General features: G+C 50.3%; 1 protein-coding gene across 4 annotated transcripts in view; it reads left to right on the top strand.

Moving 5' to 3' along the window:
• PLK5 (polo like kinase 5 (inactive)) overlaps nucleotides 1-22,484 on the top strand; it is a 25,153-nt gene extending 2,669 nt beyond the window's left edge. Inside the window, exons 1-15 of one of the 4 annotated variants that reach the window (XM_066277294.1) lie at nucleotides 3,722-3,816; nucleotides 13,155-13,262; nucleotides 13,381-13,497; nucleotides 13,910-14,039; nucleotides 14,133-14,220; nucleotides 14,324-14,419; nucleotides 15,060-15,258; nucleotides 15,422-15,548; nucleotides 15,740-15,816; nucleotides 16,873-16,957; nucleotides 17,666-17,743; nucleotides 18,857-19,013; nucleotides 20,092-20,221; nucleotides 20,293-20,430; nucleotides 22,098-22,484. In XM_066277294.1, the coding sequence (XP_066133391.1) occupies nucleotides 13,188-13,262; nucleotides 13,381-13,497; nucleotides 13,910-14,039; nucleotides 14,133-14,220; nucleotides 14,324-14,419; nucleotides 15,060-15,258; nucleotides 15,422-15,548; nucleotides 15,740-15,816; nucleotides 16,873-16,957; nucleotides 17,666-17,743; nucleotides 18,857-19,013; nucleotides 20,092-20,221; nucleotides 20,293-20,430; nucleotides 22,098-22,283 (1,683 nt within the window). In that variant the 5' untranslated portion in view covers nucleotides 3,722-3,816; nucleotides 13,155-13,187 and the 3' untranslated portion in view covers nucleotides 22,284-22,484. Of the gene's footprint in view, nucleotides 1-3,721; nucleotides 3,817-12,107; nucleotides 12,484-13,154; nucleotides 13,263-13,380; nucleotides 13,498-13,909; nucleotides 14,040-14,132; nucleotides 14,221-14,323; nucleotides 14,420-15,059; nucleotides 15,259-15,421; nucleotides 15,549-15,739; nucleotides 15,817-16,872; nucleotides 16,958-17,665; nucleotides 17,744-18,856; nucleotides 19,014-20,091; nucleotides 20,222-20,292; nucleotides 20,431-22,097 lie in introns of those variants that run through there. The other 3 variants (XM_066277277.1, XM_066277269.1, XM_066277286.1) reach the window with 3 other exon arrangements.

Genomic DNA, 22,484 nt, shown 5'->3' with positions numbered 1-22,484 from the left:
CTCCACAAAGTGTAAAATTGCATTCTCCTCAGAAGTGCCTTGTTCCTGAAGCCCCAGCAACTGTTACTATGCAGGGTGTGCATACAATAGGCATTGTGCCCCGTAAAAAGTGCATACAGCAGGCACTATATCCTGCATGGAGCATATACAACAGGCATTATGCTTTGTAGGGAATGTATGCAGTAGGCAATGCATCCTATAGAAATTATACAACAGATACTTTGCCCTGCAGAGAGTATATACAGTAGGTACTGCACCCTACAAGTAGTTCATAGAGTAGACATTGAACCTTCCAAGGAGTACCTACAACAGTCACTGTATTCTGTACAGAATGTACAGAAATCACTGCATCATGCAAGGAGGATTTACAGAAGGTACTTTCTACAGGAACGTTTACAGCAGGCATTGTACTCTATCTACAGTGAGTGTATGCAGCAGGCACTGAGGCCTGCAGAAAGTGCATACAGCAGGCACTGCACCTTTTATGGTGGCCCTAGTCTAGTGGAATCACCAGGTGGGGGTGGAATAAAGGTGTGGAGTGCTGGCCCACCCCCCAGTCTTTGTCTTCCCTGTGTCTCTGGCCTCCACCTCTGTTCTTTGAATATAACTCAGCTGGATTCAGCAGATTCCCAGAGGATGAGGCCTGGAGCTTGGCACAAAATACCTGGTGCAGGCAGAGGGTATGGTTGTAAGATTCAGAGGCTCCAGGTCTAGTGTGTTTCAGGCCTGGACCCTAGCCCAGGGCCAGCTGGATTACTCCTATCCCAAGCCCCAGCCTAGACTTTCTCCCAGAGGCAAGACCTGGGTGGGATCTGACAAGTGGGTACGGGTCATAGCAGAGGTGAGGCAGCTGGACTCTAGCTCCCTCTTGGTCTGTGGTCTTATGGTCTTGGTGCTTAGGAAATGTCTATGAGAGATTTGATGGTCTCTTTATGCCCCCTCCTCCACTGTGCCACTCATGATTCTTGGGACCTGGCTATCTGGTTCCAGGACACTTCAGCCCCCTAAAATGACTGGATGAAAGGGGTTCTGCCACAGAACCTAAGGTCTCTGGAGCTGTCCAGATGTCCTTGGGCATGACCATGGGTGGAGCAGGAACCAGGACCCACCCCAGCTGGAGTTACCTATGTCAGTTGGGATTACTGCCTGGAAAAGAGCCACCCTAGGAACACAAGAGGCAAGAAACAGAAACAGGTTTCTGAGATGGTTGTGTCCCTGGATCAAGGCATACCTGAAGCCATGAACCCAGTATTACTCACTTTTGCAATTTAGTGTTTCTGTGACTTCTAGTCAAGAAGTCTTCACTAATGGGGAGGAGTGTCCATTCCATCATCCTCTTTACTACTTATGCCACTGACCCACCCAGTGTCGGAGCACTTTGCCTACTGTGAGTCGCCACTGTTTTGGGGGCTCTTATATCTGATGTGACACTACTCACCCCTAATTTATGGGTCAGGATACTGAGGTACAGAGATGTAAAATCATATTCAGTGAGACTCAGAGGTCCTGGAACAACGACTTCACACCCACACCTGAACAGGTGGGGTACCCTCAGTTCCTCTTGGGGTGGGGGTGTGGAGGGACTTGATTGAAGTGGGAATGCTCCAGTCAGGACCAGGAAGATGAGGGGGAACTGGAGGGAAGAGGATGTAAGAGAGAGGGTGTTCTCAGCGAGGAAAAGCATGTGCAAAGGCCAGGTGGCCATGGAGCAGGGCGAAACCCAGGCCCAGGGCAGGCATGTGTGGCTGGAGCACAGTGAGCAAGGGAGTTGACTTCGAGGCCAGAGGGAAGCAGAGAGCTCACATGGCTTGGGAGCTGGGGAGCATGGAACAGGGACTCAGACGTGGCAAGTCACCTAGGGTAGTGGTGACCTTTTATACTTGGGGACCAGTGAAAATAGGAGAATTATTTTGGGAACCACTAAGGCAGAAATCACCTTGAGCATAAGAAAATTTGACTAAGATAATTGGGTCTATGATCTTTATACATCAGGGTGGACAAATTGGCACAAAATTTCTGACAGACTGATCCATGGGCTGGCAGTTGAAAATCACTGGTCTACCATATGCCATTAGGTGAAAAAATTAGAAAAATCATGCACAATGTGATTACATTTTTTAAAAGAAGTAATGCAGGCCCTGGCCACATGGCTCAGTAGATTAAGCACCATCCCGGCACATGGAGGTTGCAGGTTTGATTCCCCCCTAGTCAGGGGTTAGGGCACATACGAGAAGCAATCAATGAAGTGTACAACTAAATGGACCAGCTAAGTGGAACAACAAGTTGATGCTTCTTTCTCTCTCCTTTCTGTCGCTCTTTCACATCAATGAAAAAAAAATTTTTTTTTAAAGTATGCAGCATTCGACCTGGAAATGCTGAGGTCGCCGGTTTGAAACCTTGGGCTTGCCTGGTCAAGGCACATATGGGAGTTGATGCTTCCAGCTCCTCCCCCCTTCTCTCTCTGTCTCTCTCTCCTTTCTCTCCCTCTCTGTCTCTCTCTCTCCCTCTCTCTGTCATCTCTAAAAATGAATAAATAAAATAAAATAAAGTATGCAGCATGCCCAGGTGATGGTGCAGTGGATAGAGCATTGGACTGGGACACAGAGGACCCAGGTTCAAAACCTCGAGGTCGCTGGCTTGAGCGCAGGCTCATCTGGCTTGAGTGGCGGGCTCACCAGCTTGAGCTCGTGGTTGCTGGCTTGATTGCTTGAGCCCCTAGGTCGCTAGTTTGAAGCCCAAGGTCACTGGCTTGAGCAAGGGTCACTCACTGCTGTAGCGCTCCACCCTCATCCCCCACCCCTATAAAGACACAAATGAAAAGCAATCAATGAACAACTAAGGAGCTGCAACAAAGAATTGATGCTTCTCATCTCTCTCCCTTCCTGTCTATCCCTGTCTGCCCCTCTCTCTGTCTCTGTCACACACACACACAAAGAAGTATGCATGTTCCTATAAACTCAGACAGGAAATTGAAGGATAAACCCCTAGTGTTGGCCACAGTGATCTTGGGGCGGCGGTTATGGTTGACTTTGAGTTACTACTTTATATGTTTTGCTTGAATTTTTTTATAATGATCTCCTAATTCTTGTTTTTATTTAAACAATGTTTTAATTTTGGTATAATTTTAGATCTACAGAAAGTTGCAAAGACATTACCAAGTTTCTGTCTACCCTTTGTCATCAATAATATAATATCCCTTCCCCAAAGAGACCTGTGGATATGTTACCTTATGTGGCACAGGGGACTTTGCAGGTGGATTAAGTTAGAGCCTGAGATGGGGATGACCCTAAAGGACCAGAGAGGATGGTGCTTCCGGAAGGAGCTGACAACAATGGATGCTTGGAAGCTGGGAGAGGCAAGGACAAAGTCTGATCCTGAACCAGTGGAAGCCAAATTTCCCTGCCCCCAACTTTGGGCCAGTCTCAAGGCAGTACTCTGCCGCAGTCATGGGATTTCTGAAGCACAGAGGCAGGGTCCCCTCCTGCTGGCTCTGCTCACGAGGCCCTGTCCCCAGAGGCCAAGCTCACGAGTACAGACATGAGGAAGTTCGCTGTAGTTCAAAGGCCAGGAGGCCAGAGAGGAACCTAGAGCCAGGGTGAGTCACATGCACCCACGTGCTCCCATACTGGCACCTTCTGTGAGAAGAGGGCTGTGTCCAGGCTGATCCCATGCCCAGCCCCTTGAGCCTCCCAAGGGAGACCTCTGGGAATCTGGCTACCCAATGCTGTCTCAGCAGCTGCAGCTGCACCCTCACCTGCAGCAGGTATTTTAAGCAAAGCTCCAGGGAAATCTGCTGAGTCTGGGGAGTTATCTCAGGTCAGTGCGAAGACAGAATGGAGAGGAAGTGAAGCTGTGGCCTGGAGCGTAGGGATTCAGGGGACAGGTGGCCATGCTGGGTTTCCAGCCCATGACTACCTAGCTTTGGGGAACCTGTGCAGGGTCAGCATGGGAGGCCAGGCAGCCCTGTTTGCAAAGCTGTGATCCTGTGATCATCACCCAAACTGTACTTCAGTTTGCTCCTCTTTAAGTGGAGGTTTTAGCCCTGGCCAGGTGGCTCAGTTGGTTAGAGTGTGGTCCTGATATGCCAGGGTTGTGGCTTTGATTCACAGGTCAGGGCGCATACAAGAGTCAACCAATAAATGCATAAAGAAATGGAACTACAAATCAATGTCATTGTCCCCCTTCCTCTCTCTCTAAAATCAGTCAATTAAAACAGGGGTCAGGAACCTTTGGCTGAGAGAGCCATGAACACCACATATTTTAAAATGTAATTCCGTGAGAGCCATATAATATGTTTAACACTAAATACAAGTAATCGTGTGCATTTTATGTAAGACTAACACTTTTAAAGTACAATAAGTCTCTGAATTCTTTTTAATGACGTTGTTATGCTATTGCTAACCAGTAATGAATAATGTACTTCTTACCATTAATGCGACTTCTGGTGCTGCATGGTTTTGTTGATGGCTTTGTAGTCTGGTTGATACATGGTGAGGTTAAGCTTCATGGAGGCTTTGAGACTTCCATCCATTAAACGTGATCGTACGTTGGTCTTAACGTTCTTTAGATGTGAGAAAGACTGCTCACATGCATACGTAGATCCAAACATTGTCAGTACAGCAATACTCACATGCTGCATGGTATGGTATGTGATAGGAAGCGTGTTCCAAGTTTTGACAATCAGCTGGTCCGCAAGTTGAAGTTTTTTCATTTCTCCCCACTTGTGTTTGTTCGCCAACTCTGCTTGCTGTCATGCAAGTCTTTCCAAATCTTCATTCAGTGACTTGAACTTATTCACCCACATGTCTGAGGCCTTCAGGTCAGCAGCTTGTAGCTCAAAATCTTCTACGGAGACACTGGGGATGTAACTCAGGTCGGCGCTATTCACTGCACATGCCTGTGGATGGGTGATGAACTTAAAAAGACTAGTGCTCTCATGAAATTCTCCAAAGAGTACTTTGAATGACTGCAGGAGATTAGATGTGAAGCCCGCTAGCTGCTGGAGATCAAGATGTTGAGCAGGGTCACTTGCTGTGCATGCATCTTAAAACTCCCAGTTTTTCAAAGTGTAGTAAATGACCTGTTTAATGTCGGCGATGAAGAGTTTCAGTTTTTTTTCAAATGCAAACTCTGCTTGTTGAAGGGATAAGACTATTTTTTTTTTTTTTTAAAGAAGATTTCTTACTTATTTTATTTTATTTTATTTTTACAGAGTCAGAGTGAGGGATAGACAGGGACAGACAGACAGGAACGGAGAGATGAGAAGCATCAATCATTAGTTTTTCGTTGCTCATTGCGACACCTTAGTTGTTCATTGATTGCCTTCTCATATGTGCCTTGACTGCGGGCCTTCAGCAGACCGAGTAACCCCTTGCTTGAGCCAGCGACCTTGGGTCTAAGCTGGTGAGCTTTTGCTCAAACCAGATGAGCCCACGCTCAAGCTGGTGACTCGGGGTCTCGAACCTGGGTCCTCCGCATCCCAGTCCGACGCTCTATCCACTGCGCCACCACCTGGTCAGGCGGGATAAGACTATTTCCAACGCTTTGCATTTTCACATTGAGCTGGTTCAGATGTTCAGTCATGTCTACGAGATAGTAGAACTTCAGGAGCCACTCAGTGTTAGCTAACTCAGGATGCTTGACATTTTTCATTTCAGAAAAAGTCCGGATTTTGCTCAGACAAGCCACGAAATGGCTGAGCACCTTCCCTCTTGTCAACCAACGCACATTGCTGTGCAGAAGCAGACCAGAATAATTATTCCCAACTTCATCCAGCAGTGTTTTATATTTTCTTTATTTTTTCTTTTTTTTTGTATTTTTCTGAAGCTGGAAACAGGGAGAGACAGTCAGACAGATTCCCGCATGCGCCCGACCGGGATCCACCCGGCACGAAGCTCTGCCCACCAGGGGGCGATGCTCTGCCCCTCTGGGGGGTCGCTCTGCCGCGACCAGAGCCACTCTAGCACCTGGGGCAGAGGCCAAGGAGCCATCCCCAGCGCCCGGGCCATCTTTGCTCCAATGGAGCCTTGGCTGCGGGAGGGGAAGAGAGAGACAGAGATGAAGGAGGGGGGGGGGTGGAGAAGCACATGGGTGCTTCTCCTATGTGCCCTGTCCGGGAATCGAACCCGGGTCCCCCGCACGCCAGGCCAACACTCTACCACTGAGCCAACCGGCCAGGGCCCAGCAGTGTTTTAAACTGGCGATCATTTAAAGCTCGGGCAACAATAAAGTTGACCACCTGAATGACCAGTGACATCACCTCACCAAGCTGCTCGCCACACATCTGAGCACAAAGCGCCTCCTGATGTAGAATGCAGTGAAAACTTAGGATGGGTCTCTTTTCATGTTCACCAAGAAGTGCTACGAATCCTCTGATTTTCCCCACCATGCACGGAACAGCATCAGTACACACCGAAATAAGTTTATCCATCAGTAGATTTTTTTTTTACAGGGACAGAGAGAGAGTCAGAGAGAGGGATAGATAGGGACAGACAGACAGGAAGGAAGAGAGGTGAGAAGCATCAATCATCAGTTTTTTGTTGTGACACCTTAGTTGTTCATTGATTGCTTTCTCATATATGCCTTGACTGTGGGCCTTCAGCAGACCAAGTAACCCCTTGCTCAAGCCAGCGACCTTGGGTCCAAACTGGTGAGCCTTTTGCTCAAGCCAGATGAGCCCCTGCTCAAGCTGGCGGCCTCAGGGTCTCGAACTTGGGTCCTCCGCATCTCAGTCCGATGCTCTATCCACTGCGCCACCGCCTGGTCAAGCAGATTTTTTTCTTTAGTGAACTCAGTGAAAGACTTGAATAAATCCTCCCCTCTTGTTGTCTCTTTCATAGGCAAAACAGCAAGACTTTCCTCACGTAGTGTGTCACCGACAGCACACCTTGCAATCACGCTGAACTGGGATAAAATGGCTTATGTCTGTTGACTCATCCAAAGCAAGAGAAAAGAATGGTGCTACATTTATGTGCTTTACTTGTGTTGCCTAAATTTGATTTGCCATCATGATGGTACGATTGTGAACAGTTCTTGCTGACAGAGGCATGTCATTTATTTGTTTGATTATCTTGTCTTTATCTGAAAAGTTGTCAAAAAGTTCATTGGCAACATCAAGCATGAATGTTTTGGCATACTCCTCGTCTGTGAATGGCTTTCCGTTTCTCACAATTGCTAAAGCACCAGCAAAGCTAGCTGAATTCCAGTCACCTTGTTGGGTCCAAACATGGAGTTGCTGCTGACTAGCTTGCACTCTGCACAGTAGCTCTTGACATGCTTTCTTCCTGCTGTCCCCTGCTGGATATTTCGATGCAAATGTAGTATGGCGTGTGTTGAAGTGCCGCTTTATATTTGACCGTTTCATCGATGCAATTTTATCATTGCATATTAGACACACTGTAGAACCTGCTCTCTCCACAAAGGCGGAATTCCTCTGTCCATTCCTGCTGAAAAGTACAATACTCCTCATCTTTTTTTCTTTTAGCCATCTTCTTTGTCAAAAGGGTTTCTGGAATTAGCTAGCTGACTACTTGATTAAAAGGAGGAAAGTTTACTTCCTGACCTCACAATGACCCGTGTACGTTAGGCATTATCCAATAAAAATTTGGTGTTTTCCTGGAGGACAGCTGTGATTGGTTCCAGCCACCTGCAACCATGAACATGAACGGTAGAAAATGAATGGACTGTAATACATGAGAATTTTTATATTTTTAACATTATTTTTATTTTTATTAAAGATTTGTCTGCGAGCCAGATGCAGCCATCAGAAGAGCCACATCTGGCTAGTGAGCCATAGGTTCCTGACCCCTGAATTAAAACATTTTAAAAATATATTTTAGGCCCTGGCCGGTTGGCTCAGCGGTAGAGCGTCGACCTGGCGTGCGGGGGACCCGGGTTCGATTCCCGGGCAGGGCACATAGGAGAAGCGCCCATTTGCTTCTCCACCCCCCCCTTCCTCTCTGTCTCTCTCTTCCCCTCCCGCAGCCAAGGCTCCATTGGAGCAAAGATGGCCCAGGCGCTGGGGATGGCTCCTTGGCCTCTGCCCCAGGCGCTAGAGTGGCTCTGGTCGCGGCAGAGTGATGCCCCGGAGGGGCAGAGCATCGCCCCTCTGGTGGGCAGAGTATCGCCCCCTGGTGGGCGTGCCGGGTGGATCCCAGTTGGGCGTATGCGGGAGTCTGTCTGACTGTCTCTCCCCATTTCCAGCTTCAGGAAAAAAAAATATATATGTGTATATATATATATATATATATATACACACACACACACACACACACATATATATTTTTAAATAGGTCTTGGCTGGTGGCTCAGTGGATAGAACGTTGGCCCAGCATGTAGACATCCTGTGTTCAATTCCTGGTCAGGGCATACAGGAGAAGCAACCATCTGCTTCGCTCCACCTACTTCTCCCCCTTCTCTCCCTCTTCCCTGCCCACAGCCAGTGGCTTGATTGGTTTGGGTTTGGCCCCAGCGCTGAAGACAGCTCCTTTGGTCTGAGTGTGTCAGCCTCAGGTGCTAAAAATAGCTCAGTTGCAAGCATCTGTCTGAGACGGGGTTGCTGGGTGGATCCAGGTCAGGGCATATACAGGAGTCTGTCTCACTATCTCCCTGCCTGTCACATAAAATATATATATATTTAATATATATATATATATATATATTTTTTTTTTAAATAAAAGTAAAATGGGGGTTTTAGTAAGTTCTGCTTTTTGGGGGGTAGAGTGGGGAATCCAATATGTTTTTTTCTTTTGGCAAAATATATACAGTATAACATAAACTTTACCATCTTAACCATTTTTTTTAGAGAGAATGAGAGGAGGGGAGAGAGATGAGAATCATCAACTCGTAGTTCCGACACTTTAGTTGTTCATTGATTGCTTCTCATATGTGCCTTGACCGGGGGCCCCAGTTCAGCCATTGACCTCTTGCTTAAGCCAGCGACCTTTGTGCTCAAGCTACCAACCATAGGATCATGTCAATGATTCCACGCTCAAGCCGGTGACCTTGGGGTTTCAAACCTGAGACTTCAGCATCCCAGTTGATGCTCTATCCACTGCACCACCACCAGTCAGGCCTATCTTAACCATGTTTTTTTTTTTGTTTGTTTGTTTTTTGTATTTTCCTGAAGCTGGAAACAGGGAGAGACAGTCAGACATACTCCCTCATGTGCCCGACCGGGATCCACCGGGCACACCCACCAGGGGCAACGCTCTGCCCACCAGGGGGCGATGCTTTGCCCCTCCGAGGGGTCGCTCTGCCGTGATCAGAGCCACTCTAGCGCCTGGGGCAGAGGCCAAGGAGCCATCCCCAGCACCTGGGCCATCTTTGCTCCAATGGAGCCTTGGCTGCAGGAGGGGAAGAGAGAGACAGAGAGGAAGGAGGGGGGGTGGAGAAGCAAATGGGTGCTTCTCCTATGTGCCTTGGCCAGGAATCGAACCCGGGTCCCCCGCACACCAGGCCGACGCTCTACCGCTGAGCCAACCAGCCAGGGCCCTATCTTAACCATTTTTAAGTGCACAGCTCAGGGGCATTAAGTATACTCACATTGTTGTACAACCATGACCACCATCTATCTCCAGAACTTTCTTAACTTCCCAAACTGACATGCTGTCCCTATTAAACACTAACCTCCTCTCCTTCCCCTCCCCTAGCCCATCACCCACCATCTATCTTCTATCTCTTTGAATTTGACTCCTCCACGGACCTCATGAGTGGAATCACACAGTATTCATCCTCCTGTGTATGGCTTATTGCAGAGTTTCCTTCCTTTTTATAAAAATTAATTTTTAGCTAGAAAGGAAAGGAGAGAGAGAGATAGAAAGAAAATCAATTTGTTGTTCCACTTATTTGTGCATTCATTGGTTGATACTTGTATGTGCCCTGACCAGGGATGTAACCTGCAAACTTGACATGTTGGTATGACACTTTAAACAACTGAGCTACTGGGCCAGGGCAGAGTTTTCTACCTTTCTAAGGCTGAATAAAATTCCAGTGTCAGATGAACCACTTTTATCCATTTATCCATCACTGGACATTTAGGTTGTTTCCTCCTTTTGGTTGTTGTGAATTGTGCTGCTGTGACCAGCCATGTTTTTTGTTTTAGTCTAGGTTTTTCATTCTAGAGTTCTGGGGAGGGAGGTACCTGCTCAGTGTGGTGCAGGCTGGGAAGGGGAGGTCTTGCCAACCCTGTGGTGGAGGCCAAGCCAGAAAAACCTATTGGGCAGCCAAGAGGTAGGGAAGACTAGTATTTGTGCAGAGGGGCCAGCTGACAGGACAGCTGTGTGGCCACCAGCTAGGAAATTCAGAATCTTCTCCCTTCCTAGAGAACTTCTGGGGGTTAATGGTCTTAGTCACCCAATCCACTGTGTGGGCTTTGCCTTCCTTCCCAGGAAGCCTGGGGGAATAGTTTAGGGGGACAGAGGCTCTGGATCTACTAACCTACACATCTGGCAGGGCTTGGCCACAGCCCAGTGGGCTTGCAAGTGCCTTCCTTTTTCTTTCTTTTTAAAAATATTTTTATTCAGTTTTTTAGAGAGGAGAAAGAGAGAGAGGGGAGGGAGGAGCAATAAACATCTAGTCTTATATGTGCCTTGACCAGGTAAGCCCAGGGTTTCAAACCAGCAACCTCAGCGTTCCAGGTTGAAGCTTTTATCCACTGTGCCACCACAGGTCAGGTCCACAAATGCCTTCCTGAGCCTCAGTTTCCTCTTCTCTAACATGAAGCTAAGAATAACACATACCTCCAGGACAAACCAGTGCCCAGAGGGGCCTGGCTTACATTCACCTCTGGAAACCTCCCAGCCCCCGGGCTAATTTAAGTCTGGATGATTTCCTGGCAGTGTTTTCCAAGGGCCAAGTGAGTCTGTTTTGGGCATGCAGAGCCCAGCATAGATTCCCCCACAATATTTCATAAATATGTGAATTAGCACACGGATGGAGGTGTGCTATTGAGAAGGAATCAGCTGTCTGTCCTCATGGATTCCAGAGCGACAGTGACATAACTGTTCAGACCCATGGGTGCCCCCCCACCAGCTGACCACCTTCTGTCCTGCTGTACCTGGTTCTCAATAGCAGGGGATTCAGTTCCCTGGCCACAGCCAGCTGATCCCCTTCACTGGCCTGAAACTCTTGGCCCTGGCACTGAAGCCGCCCCCACTATGAGTCTTCAAAGGCACTGGGGCCTCTATATGATGTGCCAGGTGACCATGTGACAACTCAACTCAGAAAGTGTTTCCTATCCCTGGTGGCATGCCTGGCCAGATTCCGAAATCTGGTCTCTGGAAAATTCCTAGGTCTGATTCCAGCCACAAAGAGCCCTACTAATCCCTCCCCATTCATTGTGTTATGTAACATTTGTGGATTAATACTGAGGCAGCAGAGGCAGCAGCACTATCCTTTCCTGGCTGGATAAGCACCTAACCTTCCTGGGCCTCAGTGTGCTCACTTATAAAATGGGCATGGGCCAGTGCTCCAGGATTGGTGTAACAGTGAAATGGAAGAGGCAAGGAAAGCCCCTAGAAATGAAGTTAGGTCACAGCTCAGAGATGCCCTCAGGATGTCCAGTCTGCCCACTTGTTCTCCCATCTGACTGCCTCTCTTTGGCAGCCCCTGCCAGGAATCATAAACCTCAGTGTCCACCCATGGGTTCCTAAATCATGTCCCTTTTCACTGTCAAGTGTCCTTTGTATATGACACCTCCCAACCCAGAGGTTGGGTCCCACTCTCCCTTCTGGGTCCCTGCCCAGGCCTCATTCTCCTCCCCACCAGCCTTAGCTCCAGAGATATTGGGCTTCCTTCTCAGCCTCTGAATCCTGCTGCGTCCCTCAGAGCCCAGCTAATCAAGCCCCACAATGTCATGTGCGTGCCAGGGACTCACCCAGCAGAAAAGACCTAGTCACAGGTATTCAGAATGAATGACTAGACTCACTTCTCAAGTGCACTTTGGGGAGAGCCCACCAAGTCCCAATCCCACCCACCTTTCCTTGCGGGGCCTCTGAAAGAATGAGACAATCCCTCTGGGACTCAGTTTCCGGTTCAGTGAAATCTCTGACAATTCGCAGATTGGCGGGAGGTGCAGGATTGAAAAGAGCCAGTCTGATTGCACCGGGTTGGCGCTCGGGCGCGAGCGCTGCTCTTGTCACTATAACTCCCGCCACCGGTCAGTATCCGCACGTCCACGCGCCTTCCACGCACCGCCCCCTCCCGCCGCGGTCCGCCCGGGAGCGTCGGGACTCCGCCCTCTCCTTTCTCTGTTAAGCCAGTAAGACGCGCCCCCCGACAGCGAGGCCCGCTTGGTGTGGTGGTCCAGGTGGGAGGCTGCGCCGGCGCCAGCACCGTGCTCCCGGCAGGGCCCCGCGCGGGATGGAGCCCGGGCCGCGCTGGCGGCGGCGGCGGCGGCGGCGCAGTTGCCGCCCTCTGGTCTCGGTTTTCCTGCGCGACCCGGGTTCGGGGCGCGTCTACAAGCGCGGAAAGCTGATTGGCAAGGTGGGAACCCGGGCACCCCCGCTTCGCGGCGAGGGGGCCAGGCTGGGCAGGGCGGGGGTCCTGGTGGGGTAGGGCGGGACGGGGCGGACTGTGCACCCGCGGTTCTGAGTGCAGCGGAACGGTGTACATCCAGCTTGTTTGCCAGTTGTGCCCCCGGCTTTGTATCTATATTTGTTGTGTCCGCATGAGTTTGGGGTCTGGCGTTGAACTGGGCGCCTGGTCTGTGGTGGGCCCGCTGTAGGGCGTGCATTGTGTGACGGGAACGGGTATTTGGCGGGCTATGCGGTGTCCGTGAGTTGTGTGTCCAGGGGTATGGGTGTGCTATCACCGAGTGTTGTAAAGGGTCTCCGCATCTTTCTCTAAACGCTCTCGTGTTGTCTCCAGGTGTGTGTGTGTGTGTGTGTGTGTGTGTGTGTGTGTGTGTGTGTCTAAATGCGTTACCCATCTTTGCTTTCTGTGCCTGGTATAGATTTGTCTGTCTGAGTGAATATGTCCCTATGTTTTTTCCTATATGTTGCATTGTGTGTCCAGGTATGAGGGTGGGAGCAGTGTGTTTGTGTGTCTCAAGTGTGTGTATGTGTGTGTGTGTGTGTGTGTGTGTGAAGATGCCTAGACGCCTGCCCATACACCTGTACACGACTGTCCACTGAATTTGTGAATCCCTCCTGAAGGGCGCCTTCAGCCGCTGCTATAAGCTGACTGACATGTCCACCAGCACCGTGTTTGCTCTCAAGGTGGTGCCGCGTGGTGGGGCTGGAGGTCTGCGTTCCAGTGGGAAGGTATGGCCCCCACCTAAGTGCCCAGGGTTCCCGTTGCCAGAGAGGTCCCTGCCCTTGAAGATGCCCATTGGTATGAATACTGCGTGCAGGGTGTGTACACATAGGGCTGTGCTTGCAGGTGGATAGAGAAATTGCCCTGCACAGCCGCCTGCGACACCGCAACATCGTGGCCTTCCACGGACACTTTGCTGACTGTGACCACGTGTACATGGTGTTGGAGTACTGCAGCCGCCAGGTGCCCCAGGGGTGGAGCAGAGAGGGAGCCTGCACACCCCCCGCATCTGCTGTGCTCATCTGCATCCACCCCTGTATTCTGTCTGCACTTAACCTGTTTCTACCTGTGCCCCCACCATGCTCATCTATGCTCATCCTAGGCTCTCTTGACTTACCTACGCTCACCTGTATATGTTTGTGCCCACTTTATTCTGTAGTCACCAGGCTCATCTCATACTCATCTGTGGTACCTGGGCCTACCTGAGCATACCCACGCTCATCTGAGTCCTTCCTGCAATTAGCCGTGCCCATGCCCCCAGCTGAACTTAGTGGTGCTTTCATAGACCCCTTGCCATCATTTTTCCCACTTAAGTACACTTGAGCTCATCTGTGTCTCCCTTGTGCTGGTGCTGTGGCCTGTGGGTCACCTGCAGTCACTGGCCCACGTGTTGGAGGTACGGAAGACACTGACGGAGCCTGAAGTGCGCTACTACCTGCGGGGCCTGGTCAGCGGCCTGCACTACCTGCACCAGCAGCTTATTGTGCACCGAGACTTAAAGCTCAGTGAGTTTGGGGAGGGGAGCTGTGGGGGCTGTGGGGACCATGGGAGCTGGGACTTGGCTCCCCCTCTTATACCCACGCCTTCCCTCCCACCAGGTAACTTTTTCCTGAATGAGAACATGGAGGTGAAGATTGGAGATCTGGGGCTGGCTGCCAGGGTGGGGCCAGGGGGCCGATGCCATAGGTGAGGGTGGAGGTTCAGAGTAGTCTCTGGGGGTGGGCACAAGTGAACCTGATCTGGCATGGGGGTCCCAGCCTTCCTGAGCCCCCCAATTATCCCTTCCCAGAGTGCTTTGTGGGACCCCAAACTTCCTGGCCCCAGAGGTTGTCTCCAGGAATGGGCATTCCTGCAAGTCAGACATCTGGGCTTTGGGCTGCATCATGTGAGTGGGGTCCTGGGAGCCTGGGCCTGGGGAAGAGGGGCCAGAATGCCCAGGTGGTGGCAGGTATGGGCAGGAGAAAGCATGTAAGGAGGTAAGGATGGGTATAAGTAGGTACAGGGGAGGTTGAGTGGGGGACAGACAGGTGTGAGCATATACATGATTGATGTGAACAGATATGGGACAGGTAGGAGGAGCACACACCAACCATCATTTAAGCAAGCAGGTATGCATAAGGGATATGGGAGGATGTATGTATGTAAAAGATCATCTTTGAATGTGGACAGGTATGTGCAGGTACTAGGTGCACAGGCAAATCAGGGAATATATAAAGGTATGAAGTACATGCAGGAATGGAGCAGGTGTGAGCATGCATAAAAGAAAATTGGACAGGTGCATTCAGGTATGTACAGGTACAAGCTGGCATCTAAAGATGCTGGTGTCTACTGAGCAGACAGGCATGGCCTAGTGGGAGGGGATGTAGGGCAGGTATGGGAATGTGGATGTCTGGGAAGCATGTACAGAGTAAGGAAGTGTGGGTAAGTGTGGCCAGGTGGCACAGGTAGGTGTGAGTTGACTCTGAACCAGCCCAAGACAGATGCAAGTAGACACCCAGGTTCCTGCTCCCTCCCCTCCTACCCAGGTACATGGTGCTGACTGGCGCCCCTCCCTTTGTGGTGGCTCCTCTGTCAGAGATGTATCAAAATATTCGAGATGGCTGTTACCCAGAGCCTTCCCACCTATCACCCAATGCCTGTCGCCTCATCGCCCGCCTGCTGGCACCCAACCCGGCCAAGCGTCCCAGCCTGGACCACTTACTGCAGGACAACTTCTTCACACAGGTGTGTGGTGATCATCAGGTGGTGCCACACGTGGAGCTGGATGTTTGGGTGCTTCACTGGGGCATCTCAGCCAAGGACTCAGGAAGGTCAGGACCCCCAGGTGGCCCAGGTACTCAGGAGCCACCCTGATTGGGGTGCTGATCACCAACGCCCTATTCTGAAGGGTTTCACTCCAGACCGGCTGCCACCCCACGCCTGCTACAGCCCACCCATCTTCACGATTTCCCAGCCTCTGGGCAGGCTTTTCCGGAAAGTGGGCCAGCTGCTGCTGAGCCAGTGCCAGCTACCCTGTGAGTATCACCCCTTGCCTACTCCTCACTTGCTCCTACCTGCCCAATACCTGTGCTGTACCTCATGTACCTGTCATGCTTTCCACCTGCTCTGTAACTCACATTCATGACAGAGGTGGATATGGATGGCAAGTGCCTCCACCTGCATGGGGCCAGGCTCTTCATCCCTCAAAATCCTGTGCCTCCCTCAGGCCCCTGCACTCTTGATGTGGCCTCATGTCCAGGAGAAGATGGTCCCAATCCTGATGCCATGGAGTGGGGCAGTGAGGTGAGGGCTCAGGGTATGGGACACAAGGAGAGAACCCTCACAGCAAGATGGAGCAGAGGGAGGCCCTGGCCGGGTAGCTCAGTTGGTTAGAGCATCGCCCTGATACACCAAGTTTGCGGGTTTGATCCTTGGTCAGGGCACATACAAGAATCAACCAGTGGCCTGACCTGTGGTGGTGCAGTGGATAAAAGCGTCGACCTGGAAATGCTGAGGTCGCCGGTTCGAAACCCTGGACTTGCCTGGTCAAGGCACATATGGGAGTTGATGCTTCCAGCTCCTCCCCCCTGTCTCTCTCTCCTCTCTGTCTCTCTCCTCTCTAAAATGAATTAAAAAAAAAAAAAAGAATCAACCAGCGAATCCATAAATAAAGGGAACAACAAATTGATCTCTTTCCCCTCCTTCCTCTCTCTAAAATCAATCAATAAAAGAAGAGGGGGAGGAAACTACTGATAGCAGCAGAATCTCTTAGTAAATGTTTGCTTGACTCTATACTCCTTGTTGCTGGAGAGTTCATTTATAATTAAAGGCTAGCATTAAAAAAAAAGCAAAACAACAACAACAAAAAAAAACACCACTGCCTGACCAGGCGGTGGCGCAGTAGATAGAGCGTTGGACTGGGATGCAGAGGACCCAGGTTTGAGACCCCGAGGTCACCAGCTTGAGTGCGGGCTCATCTGGTTTGAGCAAAGCTCACCAGCTTGGACCCAAGGTCGCTGGCTCAAGCAAGGGGTTACTCCGTCTGCTGAAGGCCCACGGTCAAAGCACATATGAGAAAGCAATCAATGAACAACTAAGGTCTCACAACGAAAAACTGATGATTGATGCTTCTCATCTCTCCGTTCCTGTCTGTCTGTCCCTGTCTATCCCTCTCTCTGACTCTCTCTGTCTCTGTAGAAAAACAAAGCAAAAACAAAAACAAACAAACAAAAAAACAACCACTGAGCAAGGGGAGAAGTAGGGGGTCTTCAGAGTGAGGAGGTTGGATCCCTTCACTCAACTCAGGCTTCCCCCTATGGGATGGGGCACCCCTCCCTCATCCTTGCTACTCCCTCCTAGGCTTCCCTGTTGGATAGAGGGGCTCCCCGACTCAAGGTCCCTGTCCATCTGCTCAGCCAAGGAACCCTCCAGAGTGACCCGGCTGGTGAGTAGACTCTCTTCTAGGTGGGGACTGTGGATAGAGTGTGAGGGTCTAGAGGCAGGGGACAAAGACAGTGTTTTGCCAGGGTTGTGGCTCTCTTGGCCTCAACTTTCTCACCTGTAAAATGGGAGTGATGTCTGGAATCCTTCTGGGTTTAAAATAAGATTTTTCTTAGCCCTGGCCGGTTGGCTCAGCGGTAGAGCGTCGGCCTAGCGTGCGGAGGACCCGGGTTTGATTCCCGGCCAAGGCACACAGGAGAAGCGCCCATTTGCTTCTCCACCCCTCCGCCGCACCTTCTTCTCTGTCTCTCTCTTCCCCTCCCGCAGCCAAGGCTCCATTGGAACAAAAATGGCCCGGGCGCTGGGGATGGCTCTGTGGCCTCTGCCTCAGGCGCTAGAGTGGCTCTGGTCGCAACATGGCGACGCCCAGGATGGGCAGAGCATCGCCCCCTGGTGGGCAGAGCGTCGCCCCTGGTGGGCGTGCCGGGTGGATCCCTGTCGGGTGCATGCGGGAGTCTGTCTGACTGTCTCTCCCTGTTTCCAGCTTCAGAAAAATGCAAAAAAAAAAAAAAAAAAAGAAAGAAAAAAGATTTTTCTCAGATGCAGGAGCTTGGGGTGGGGCTGGTTAGAGAAGCCCCTTTTAGTGGGGGCCCAGGCCTGTCTGTTTGTTCTTTCCTTCTCTTCCTGACCTCACATAGATCTGTCTCCCCAGGGCCTGAGGGGAGCCCAAGGCAGGAGGTGGAGGAGGCCATTAGAAAGCTACAGCTCTGTCTGGATCCTGGACCTCCAGGTAGGAGCACAGCCCAGGCTGCAGGAGCTGCCCTGCCTCTTAATCTCTGAGGAAAAATACCCTGTCTCCATTCAGGCTCCCACAGGGTATATTTCTGGGGCTCTATGGGAAGGCAGGTTTAAGGGAGGCTTCAGGACACAGTGACTTCAGGCATGTCACTTAACTCTTTGTGCCTCCGTTTCCTTACCTGTCCGAGAAGGCTGATGATAGTATGATGCAGGCTATCCTTGTGTGAGAAGTCTGGAACTTTCTGAGACCTCTGTATGTATACTTTACAATGACTTTATTTCGAGCGACATGTTGGGGAGAGCTCTGGGGGGCAGCCTCATCTTTTCATGGTCTAAATCTCTATAATTTGTAATCCAGTCCTGCTTGAGAATTAGAAAGGAGACTGAGGAAAACGGAGGGAGGAAATGAGACATCAGACCGTCAACAACCCCCTAACCCATGTGCCAGACATACCCTGAGACGGGATCCTCTCCCATGTCCCAGAGTCCCAGATCCCCAAGCCCTCTTTCTCTCCCTTTCCTTAACATTCACCAACCCACTGGTCCTGCCTTGCGTGGAGAGGGAGCCCCGAGCCTTCTTTCCTTCACAGGATCCATTTTGCTTCTTTGTTCAGCCTCCTCTGATTGTGTAGCACAAGAACTCCAAACTCTAAGCTTGTCTTTAATCAACTGGAGCCAACTTTTATTTCAATGTTTTAAATAAACAGTAAAGGAGAACGAGACAAGTTTTCAGAGAAGCTCTCAAGACAGCATGAAGTTCCATCTGTCCCCGGCCACTGGGTATCCCATTTTTCCATGAATGCCTTTTTTTCTCTCCCAGGGTCAGATACAGGATCCCACATGGTACTGAACGATTTTTATTTTTAACACAAATACTTTTTTAATCATATAAAACAAAGCCTTAATGGTATTTTGAACATTATAGGTGTTTCAGAATCACTCATTTCCAGAGGCAGTGAGTGATCTCCACGTCCCAGTCCACCCTGTGCAAAGCAAGAGTTAGTTTCCTCCTTTTATGACTTTTTTCAACATCTCCAGTGCAACTGCTGTCCCTCTACCAGGCCCTCCCAGGGCCCCCACTCAGTTCACTCGTCTTTGTGCCCAGCCATGCAGGACCTCCCAAGAGAGCAGCGGTCCATCCTCTGGGCCCCCAAGTGGGTGGATTATTCCAGCAAGTATGGCTTTGGCTACCAGCTGTCAGATAGGGGCAGTGGTGTCTTGTTTCGAGATGGTACCCACATGGCCCTGCGCCCTCCAGGGGGGTAAGTCATGGGGCTCCTGTTCCCTTGTGGGCCAGGCTCTCCCCCTGCCTTTCTTCATCCATTCCTTAAGTATTTAAGTACCTAGTGTACACACCTATAGGCACTCACTGTCTGGTGGGGAAGAACAATGATAAACAAATAAGTTGATTTCAGGTAGCACTTTTCTGAAGGAAGTGACCTGGTGAGGTGACAGATTGGGGTAGAGGTGGCTTATGACAGCATGGTTGTAAAGGGGCTTTCTGAAGAAGTGACATTCAGGCAAGACATGAATGGTGAAATGGAGTTTGTTGGGAACAGCATTTGAGGCACAGGAGATAGCGTGTGCAAAGCCCCCAAGATAGGACTGAGCATGGTGGGTTTGAGGAACAGTGGGGACTCCAAAGTGAGTGAGGGGGAGACAAGGAGGATTTGAAGTCAGTGGCCTTGAAGGCCACTGTTGCGGTTGGGGTAGGAAGGAGGGATCTGATTCACTTTTTTATAATTTATTAATTTTTAGAGAGAAAGGAAGGGAAAGAGAGAAAGAAAGAAAAACATCAATTTGTAATTCCACTTATTTATACAATCACTGGTTGATTCTTATATATGCCCTGACTAGGGATTGAACCCACAACCATGGTGTATCAGGATGATGCTCTAACCAACTGAGCTACTATGCCAGGAATGATTCACACTTTTAACAAGCTCTCTCTTGCAGGAGTGATGTAGTTGGACTAGTCATCTGGGCAATGGCAGTGACTTGGGCTGGGGTGGTGGTAGAATAGAGATGCAAGGAAGCTATAATCTCAACTGAGTTTGCAGGTGGGAAGGATGGAGCAGCCTCTGGGCCAGATGGGAAATGGCAGGAGGCTGGGTATAGGGGCCAATCAGGATCTCAGTGGATAGGCTGAGACCATGGTTCCACGGGTCTGGAGTTCAAGAGAGGGGCTGGGGCTGGACCCACAAAGAGGGATGGTCAGTGTGGAGCTGGTCTTCAAAGCCACTGTCCAACAGGGTGCGGCTGGGTGGGAAGGTATCCTGGCCTGAGGTGCCTGGGCCAGAGACTATGACAGGTGGCACTGCCCTGTGTCCTTGCCTTCAGGCAAGTCAGCTATATGCCATACCGAGGGAAACTGGAAACATTTGCTCTGAGGGACATACCCAGCCCGCTGAGCGCCAAGCTGGCTGTCCTGCGACTCTTTGCTGGCTACATGCAGCAACGGCTGCGGAAGGTGAGGGCCGGCAGAGCCAGTGGGGCTGGTGGGGCCAGTGAGACTGGCAGGTGGAGAAGCCCTTGCCCTAGGACCCTCATGGCTGGGTCTGTCCACAGGAGGGGGGCCTGCCTGTGCCCATCCAGTCTGCCAGCCCCAGCTTCTGCCTTCTGCGCTTCCTTGTGTCCCAGGAGGCCCTGCTGCTGTTCTTCAGTGATGGGATGATGCAAGTAAGCATGGGCTCTCATTCTCAGGAGCCCCTGACAGGGAGTCAGCAGGTTGGGGGCATACCTGTCCCCCAGACCATGTCAGCTGTTCCAGTGCACTGCTGAGGGGTGCTCCAGGAAATAGCTGGCTCCCAGAAGAAAGGCAAAGTATTTTTTTTAATTTTTTATTAATTTTAATTTATTGTGTTAACATAGATTCAAGTGTCCCACTCATATAACACCCTCACCCCTACCCCGAGGGAGGCAAAGTATTTACTCCTAAGTACCAAAACTGCAAAATTGAAAAGAAAATGTGTGTAAGTAATGGCAAAACAAAGTTGGGGTCATCTTCACGGATGGTTACTTTTAGCAGCTGCCAAAATGTCATTTCCTTGGAAAATCATTTGTGTGTGTGCGACAGAGAGAAAGACAAAGAGAGGGACAGATAGGGACAGACAGACAGGGAGAGAGATGAGAAGCATCAATTATTCATTGTGTCACCTTAGTAGTTCATTGATTGCCTTCTCATATGTGCCTTGACCTGAGGGGGGGCTATAGCAGAGTGAGTGACCCCTTGCTCAAGCCAGCAACCTTGGGCTCAAGCCAGTGACCTTGAGCTTCAAGACAGTGACCATGGGGTCATGTCTATGATCCCATGCTCAAGCCAGTGGCCCCGTGCTCAAGCTGGTGAGGCTGTGCTCAAACTGGATGAGCCTGCGCTCAAGCCGGCAACCTCAAGATTTCAAACCTGGATCCTCTGTGTTCCAGTTTGATGCTTTATCCACTGCGCCACCACCTGGTCAGGTGGAAAATCATTTTTAAGTTGTTTTCCTGAGCAGTCCTGGCAATTTCTGAGAAATCACAGCCAGTCCTAAAACATTTCAAAAGCAGTAGCATATAATACTTCATTATTATTTTAAACACTTTTTTAAAAAAACAAGTTTTATTTTATTTTATTTTATTTTTTTACAGAGACAGAGAGAGAGTCAGAAGGATAGACAGGGACAGATAGATGAGAAGCATCAATCATTAGTTTTTCGTGGCACGTTGCAACACCTTAATTGTTCATTGATTGCTTTCTCATGTACCTTGACTGTGGGCCTTCAGCAGACCGAGTAACCCCTTGCTCGAGCCAGCGACCTTGGGTCCAAGCTGGTGAGCTTTGCTCAAACCAGATAAGCCCGTGCTCAAGCTGGAGACCTTGAGGTCTCGAACCTGGGACCCCTGAATCCCAGTCCAACATTCTATCCACTGTGCCACCGCCTGGTCAGGCTCATTATTATTTTAAACACTTTTAATTGCTTTTAAATTTTTACTGTAGGAAAAACAACTAACTATTCAGACTAGCGTGTGGGTTAGGCTCTGAGTTGCACTGGGTCTCAGAGAACACTGTCTTCACAGCTCTGAAGGACACTAGGGGAAACTGGTACTTGGTAAGGGACTGGAATTCCCCAAGTCACAGGATTAAGAATGGGGGTCTTACTAGATGACTGTGGGCAGGTGAGTCCTGTCTGAACCTGTTTCTGATTCTGTAGAACTCTGGGTTCCTGACTCTGAGTTCCTAGGAGTGGAGCAGCCACTGAGACCCTGATCAGGGGCTTTTCAGTGCCCTGTCCCCTTGTCCTTTTCTCTGGAGGGCCAAATCTGGGGAAGTATTCTCTCCTTAACCTCAGCTCCTTAACCATTGGCAGGTCAGCTGTAGTAGAGGCCAGGTTCAACTAGTGCTGAGTGGGGGTGGTGAAGAGTTGCTGCTCACAGTCTGCGAACGGGGCCAGGCTGGTGTCTCCTACACGCTGGAGACCCTGCGGAGCCATGGCTGTCCCCCAGCTGCTCGCCAACACCTGCATCACGCTCTCTGCATGCTGCAGAGCATCTAGAGCCTCCAAGGGTCAGAATGGGCCTCTGCATGTTGATGCCAGGGACCCAAGCTCCACTTCTGTACCTGTTCCTCCAGAGGGCATGTCCTAGAGGGCAGCTGGGGGACTTGCAGATGCATGGGAGGTAGGGGTCCTTGCTTCATGGGATGACTATTTAATCCAGACTTTTGTTCAGCTTTGTTCTTTTTGCATTAAAGAAAA

Source organism: Saccopteryx bilineata, chromosome 1 (assembly GCF_036850765.1).
Source record: "Saccopteryx bilineata isolate mSacBil1 chromosome 1, mSacBil1_pri_phased_curated, whole genome shotgun sequence".
Lineage (NCBI taxonomy): Eukaryota > Metazoa > Chordata > Mammalia > Chiroptera > Emballonuridae > Saccopteryx > Saccopteryx bilineata.
Note: the sequence above shows the minus strand (reverse complement) of the source record. Positions and strands in the feature narration are given on the sequence as shown.